The 7,460-nt window shown below is 36.8% G+C and overlaps 1 protein-coding gene across 1 annotated transcript in view; it reads left to right on the plus strand.

The window, feature by feature from the left end:
- LOC106884202 (uncharacterized) overlaps positions 1 to 6,216 on the plus strand; it is a 26,765-nt gene extending 20,549 nt beyond the window's left edge. The window contains exon 4 of the mRNA XM_014935450.2: positions 5,713 to 6,216. Within this exon, the coding sequence (XP_014790936.1) occupies positions 5,713 to 5,745 (33 nt within the window). The 3' untranslated portion in view covers positions 5,746 to 6,216. The remainder of the gene's footprint in view (positions 1 to 5,712) is intronic.
- Positions 6,217 to 7,460: the final 1,244 nt, after the last annotated feature.

The raw sequence follows: 7,460 nt of genomic DNA on the forward strand, positions 1-7,460 counted from the left end.
ATATATAAATATATATATATATATATATATACACACATTGTAAGAGAAGGAAGGAAGAGAATTTTGATTATCCCACGTGGTGAGTTGTAATGCAAAGATATATATATATATATAATAAAAGAAGGAAAATGCACACAGTTTACATAGTTTTATTATATTTTGAGTGAAAATTATTGTGGCTGTCGACTGGTTTCGCTTTTGCTAATCATGACATTGAAATTATTTTGATTTTGTATTTACTTCAAAAGATTTTAGCCCGTGTTCTTTGTGAATGAATCAACAAGTACAAAAAGCCTAATGGGAGGTAACTGGTGATAGTTACTCTTTGGGACAGGGAAGGCAATTGCTCATTTTTGGGGAGGCTTAAATAAACACACAAAAACTCATGACCTAAAGTAGTGAGATGAAATGTATACAGTGATGGGTATGTGATCCTGAATTAAAATATATACTGAGAACAAAATCGATTATGCGTTCATATTTAGGCATGTTCTGAATTTTTCGATAAAGTAATTTTTTTTTTTTGGAGTAAAGATTTTTGCCATCATAACAGGGCAGTCCTGTTTTAGGACGATTGTTGCTGTAATTTAGCCCCAGGAGACATCGTCTCCAGCTGACTATACGACACGATCTGTGTCCTTATATTTTCGAACAAGGGAATCTAGCACCCCCACTCAGCTCAAAACAATATCTGTGTAACGCGATTTCCGGGTTATTTCGTTTCATCAGCACAGAAGATTCCCTTGTTCGAAAATATAAGGACACAAATCATGCCGTATAGCCAGCTGGGGTCGATGTCTCCTGGGGCTAAATTACAGCAACATTCGTCCTAAAACAGGACTACCATGTTATGTTGGCAAAAATCTTTACTCCAAAGTACTGTTGCTGAATATCTTTCGTTGTGAGATTTAAAAATAGTAATTTTCTAAACTTTCTTTATTTAAATTTTATTCTACAGAAACTGTTTTTTTGCAGTGGGGAAAACTGGTTGGAGATTCCCTGCACATCTCTCTATGTGTTCACTCAAAGTTATCTATCTATATCTTGGGAAACGGATCTGTTCCTTATGCACTGTGGTTCTCCGTCTAAGTGACAAACTTGTCTCTCCTGTATAGTTGTGTCCATAATCTGAACAAGTTATAACATAAATTAAGTTCACGGATGCACAAGTAGAATTTGTGCTAGACTCTTAGGAAGGGGTCATGTGAACTGTATTCGCTTTTAAACTCAGTTTTGTAACTAAGGAAAAAATTAACACCGTTTTCCCACCGTTGAAGTCAAGATTCATTATAGCTGGCCCAGCCTGTAAAACCCACCGCCTAAGCAACTTCCTTGAATCCTATTGAAACCCTTGTTGAACTACATTGAAAGCTTCATTAGAAACGATCGAGATATACTGAACCACCTATCAAAAACAACTAATGAAGAGATGTTAACGGTCTCCTTGGATGTTATTAATCTTTACACCAATATCTCACATGACTATGGGATAGAAGCAATAAAATTGTGGTTGGAAAAGTATCCCGAAGAACTTCCAGAAAGCATTTCCTATTTGATGACACTTGCTACCGAAAAAAATGTGGTGTTGCAATGAGAATGAAAGCAGCCACTGTTCTTGGGATATTTTGAATTCACTATATATGAAGTTTCATTGCAAAAATATTGATACCCATTCAACCAGTATATAAGAGAGAACTGGAAAAGATATCTGGATCACTGCTTTATCATTTGCAATGAGACCATTGATAAACTTTTGAATTCTAAATGAATACTAAATAGTATAAAGCCAAACATTCAGTTTACTACGGACTACAGCAAAGAACAACTTCCTTTCTTAGATATTCTGATAAAAAAAGAAGTCAACAGCCAAATTTTAAGTGACATTTATCATAAACCAACGGACTCGAAGTATCATCTTCTGTTTAGTTCATGCCACCCGAAACACATCAAACGAAATATTCCCTATAATTTAGCGAAAAGGACTTGCACAATAATGTCTGATAGAAATACTCGGGACCTTCGTCTTCAAGACCTCAGAAAAAATACTAACTGAGAGACACTATCCAACCTCATTTCTAGATGATGGAATTAAACGTGCCAAGAAAATAGGCATTAAAACATCAAGGGAAACAAAACGAAACACCACACCTCATCTCAAAATACTTCTGTATATATCGACTCACAACCCTAGAAACAATGAGGCATACAACACCATTGTACAAAATCTACCAATGCTCACTAGAGATAAAGTCATAAAATGTAAAATGCAACCCAAATCGCTGAAAAGACTACTGACAAATGCAAAGCAATATACAACAACCACGAAACCAATGTTTAAAAATTATGGGCGTCCAAACTGGAAAGTTTGGAATTCCAATTCAAATAAGGAGAGAGGTTCACAGTTAAGACCAACTTCACTTGTGCATCCGAGAACTTAATTTATGTTATAACTTGTTTAGGTTGTGGACACAACTACAAGCATGTCACTTAGACGTAGAACCATACTGCATAAGGAAGAGGCCTGTTTTCCCAAGGTATAAACAGATACGTTTGAGTGAACACTTAGAGAGATGTGTAGGGAATCTCCAACTGACTTTCACAGTTTTCTCCATCTACCAGTGCAAAGAAACAATTTCTGTACAAAAACATTTAAATAAAGCAAATTTATCGAAAAATGTACAACACGACTAAATATAAGCGCATAATCAACTTTGGTCTCTGTATATATTTTAATTCAAGATCACATATCCATCACTCGTTACAAATACTGTGATATCGGAAGCTGAGTCGTCGAGAAGTCGGCGAAATCGATCATAGATAGTCGTGTCTTTACTTGTCTAACTAACTATACTGCTATACTGGAGTGAACGTTACAAAAATACAACGTTGGTTTACAGCACTGAGTGGAGTTGCTAGACCTGTAGTAATAATCTCGTCTGTTCTTTTTAACCTAGTACTTTCCCTCGAATTCTATGATAGATTTTCTAGATGTTAATATTACTTCATCCCTAGAAAGATTGGAAATTTTCGCAGCAAAAGTAGCGCCTTGTTGAGGAGCACGTGGTTAATAGTATAATAGTTGTTGGATATATATAACTGAATGAATTTCTTTCTTTTATTGATAATTCTGTTGAACTAATCAATTACTTTATATCAGCTGGACCAGAGGTTAAGTTTTATAGTATCCTTAAGTGTTGGTATGTATTTATCAATCATTTGTTTTCTAATCCTGAGTAGATCTGATTTTTGGAGTATATCAATCTTACAGAAGGGTTAGTAGTGAAGTTAGGATTATGGTCTTTGAGGTTGATTCAAGTGGTTCTGAGTACGTAAAGTTCAGTCCTGTCCTCTAAATTTAATTTTTCAACTTACGTTTTTAGCCAGTAAGCTTATGTTAGTTAAGTTATTAACATGAGTTATTTTGTGGCTTTTCAGTACTCCCTAATTTTTTAAGCAGTGATTGTATAAGTTGTATTATGATTGGTACAAGTTACCAGTTATATCTGCATGCACAAGAAGTCCGGTTTTATTTTTGAGTTCCTTCAGTAGTATGTGCATTTTATTAAGTGTTGGTTCCTTCTTAGGGGAATTTGTGGAATATAATGTTCTTTGCTATACTCCAAAGTTCGTCTCTGAATCTGGCTAGTTTCTGATTAGGTGGTGGAAAAGCGCAATATTTAAATAAATGTAGTATGTTATTTTTTGTGGTGTTTCTTCTCTTTTCCCCGGTCAAAATGGTATGCGCACCACCTCATACAACGGATAAAAGAATTAGTTTTCTCAATGAGATCTTTTAAGTAGTCTTAATATTCTTTTGGGGTGGCAACAGGATATCCTTCAGGGATGTATTTATGGTAAGTCTTTTCCATATTATGCTAGACCGCTTCAGTAGCTCGTTGTAGGATGAGAATTAATACGATAAGTGTATAGGAATAAATTAACCAGGTGGGTACCCTAAGAGCTCTCCGGAGGCCGCCCTGGATCTTTAAGTGTCTGTGGTGGTTTAAAGTGCTGATTTGCATTTCTTTGTCTCAACGTTTGATGTAACCGGGTTAACTGACTTGCAGTCTCCTATACCATACCTAAAAAGACCGTTGTTCAGCTACCTCTGTCTCTGTTATGTCTACAGGTTGTTTTTTTTAACTGTGGAGCAATGCGTGTAAAGATCGAATATTTCCAAAGTGTAGGCAGTATGTGTTGTGACCTGCTCTTGTACCCTGGGTGATCCTGATGAAAGTGTTTGTCTCCTCAGAATAATTAGATGATGGCAAACAGCCAAGTCCTGCTATTATTATAAAACATACACTTATTGCATCAACACATTTTAGCAACAAAATGTAGGTATTTCTGAGTTAAACTCAACATCAGATCGTATCCACAAGAACTGATTTATGACGTTCCAGGCATTTTATCAAACTCTATAAGGATTACATTATCCAATGTGATATTATCCAATATCATTTTTTAAAGAGAGAATGTTCTGATTTGAAGAATTTGGCTGCTATTTCTAACAGGATTAGTTGAGATTGTCTCCTAGTAGTTGTGTCATAGACTGATTGTGGCTCCGGCATGGAATTGATATGCATTTAATTGATGAAGATCTTAGAGGAGAAGCAAAACAAAAGACCTAAACAAGATCATCTATCTAGGTCGTCCCTCAAGAAGGCCCTAAGGGTTTCGGTTGCACATACTATAGGAGTGACAAGGCGTTGCTTCATATGGTCCCGCAGTTTTCATCTAACTAGGAATATTAGGGTCTCATCCATTGTCTTGTATTCAAGATCCTCTGCATGACATCCTGTTAGTTCAAAGCCACGAATCTGATCTGGTAGGTCCTGCCGATAATTAAATGCACACCCTGCTGCCTACGCTTCGATTTATTGTCATTGAGGTTTATTCATCTAATGGTTAAGGCTTTGTCTGTCTTCTACCGTTCGACCTGTCTGGCCTGGTAAAACCTGCTTGAAGATTTCTCTCCCTCCAGCATTGCTCTTCGGGTCAATGGAACACACAAGCACTTCACCGAGACAAGGTAGGTGTTGAATTGGTCGTTGACTACTCAGTAAATCTTCCGCCAAGATCAAACGAGCAATATGATTGTAATAATTGTGATAAGGGTCCTTATATAAAGGGTCACCTGTAATACTTGTTTGTTCCATTATGTTTAACAATAACCACTCCTAGTATTTCAACCACAACAGTCTTTTCCCACTCATCTCTTATATCGCTGCCAACTTACCATGTCATTATAAGGTTTCTATTAATCCAGTGTCCATATCATAGCTCTAACACCAAAGTAGCAACGGGATTTGGTAAAATATCTACTTTTATAAGAACAATGGTTATGAAACTGATAAATAATATCAGTTCATCACCACCACACCCACACTATAAAAATATTAGTAGAATTTATAGTCACGCCAGCATCCCACCATTCATCCTTTTATGAAGAACAAACTATATTGTTAATCCATATAATTCGATATATTTGCTGGCAGAATCGATAGAACTCCAAGCAAAATGTTTAGCGGTATTTCGTTGGTCTTTACGTTCTATGTTCAAAATCAACCGAGGTCAACTCTGCCTTCCATCTTTTAGGAGTCGATAAGTACCAGTTGTTGGCTTTGTGCTAACATTTGAAGCCAATGTATTTGTTGCTGAGTTCTGTTTACATATTTTAAATTTCTTAAAATATTTCATTTTATTTTCTAGGCACAAAAAATGGTCGAAGCAGGTAATAAGTAGGCGCACTGAAAGCAACCACTATTGCAGGACGATTAGTCAAAGTTTCACTATTTCTTGGTAGCCTCGGTCTTTGTGCAATCTTTGCATACCATATTTACTGTCAATCAAGCAACGGATGTTAAAATTCATATTAATCGAAACGGTTTTCTTTTTAATTATTCATGTTTAATTCAAATCATATAAAATTTTCTTAGCAAAAATTATTTAAATATTGAGAACTTGAACCGTCGAATGATATATTCCATAATAAATTATATAATTTCAACAATTAAACAATGATACTCTACAGCCCCACGTTAATGGCAAGAACCAATAAAGGAGTAAAACTACGAAAGTATACCATTCCTTCCGTCCCATTTAAGCATTAGGTAATGTTGTTGCATTTTCTTGTTACTTTAATGCTCTATATCATTATCTCAGGAATATCAAAGTTTAAAATCATTTTTCAAAAATAAATGTTAAACGAACAAATTTTTAAACTCTTACCTAGTTTTTCAAACTGTCGCTTTAAAGCAAGTAATTTTTAAAGCGTTAAATATTCATCTGAGTCTGTTTAACATAAATTAGACACTAGATACACACAAATAGACTGTTACACATTGACAGATGTTGGATATGTGTCAACACAGCGTTTTAGATAACGGTAGATAACTTTCTATATTAGCCACACAGGGCCGAATACAGAGGGGACAAAACACAATGTAGAGCTTTTCTTTTCGAAAGATAAAAAAGAAGAAAATAGAAAAAAAGGAGGTAAAAATTCCGATCAAAAGGGTTCGTGTAAAAAAAAGTATAAAAAAACGATCGAAAGGGATCTTGTATCACAGAAAAGAGCAAAAATTTTTTTAAATAGATTAGGTTTATCCCTGGAAAGAAAAGCCTACGAAAAAGACCACGGTAACCTCAAGCAGGGAGGGAAAAAACACATGAGAGCAAAGTGCTCTCTATCTCTCTCTCTACCTCTCTCTCTCTCTCTCTCTCTCTCTCTCTCTCTCTCTCTCTCTCTCTCTCTCTCTCTCTCTCTCTCTCTCTCTCTCTCTCTCTTGGATTTACAGGATCATGCTCAAAGTGGTTTCGTCATTCACGCGTATCATCTTTGCTAAATTCACCCACCTTTTAATGAATCTTTCATGAGTCAAATCTTGCCTCTCTATTCTCACCTTCTTTTCAAGTGTCACTTGAAAAAGTTGATGAGCGATTGACCAGAGATGAATGTGTTTGTCTCTAAATCTTTCGCTCGAGTCCACCACACATATTCTTTCACCATGGCTACCAGTACGATGAAAACTGCCTTACCTTCTCGGTTAAGGGAAGGTAGCGAACAATTTTCACGATAGACTCGGACGACAACCGAATTCGTCCCACACGTGACAGCAGCCGTTCGGCATAAGCCCACAGGTCCGAAATGTTGGACACTGCACGAGTGCGTGCAGAACGGTTTCGTCGCTCTGACCGCATCTCGGGCAAGCCGGTCCGATGTATCTCGAACCGTGCCTGTAGAGCTTATCTCGAACGAGCAATGCTTCTCGATAGCACTGCCAAGCCAGGGATCTCTGTTGATTGTCCATAGGTCCCAGCCCGAAAGTTGGCCAGAACAGGTAGGTCGGGTATTCCTCAACGACGCCCAGATTCTGCCCGAGAACGTCGTCGCACCTCCCCTCCACTAATCTTCTATAGAACGCCTTCGTAGAATTAAAGTCGCACAAGTTTGGTCC

This window comes from Octopus bimaculoides, chromosome 2 (genome assembly GCF_001194135.2).
Source record: "Octopus bimaculoides isolate UCB-OBI-ISO-001 chromosome 2, ASM119413v2, whole genome shotgun sequence".
Taxonomy (NCBI): Eukaryota; Metazoa; Mollusca; class Cephalopoda; order Octopoda; family Octopodidae; genus Octopus; species Octopus bimaculoides.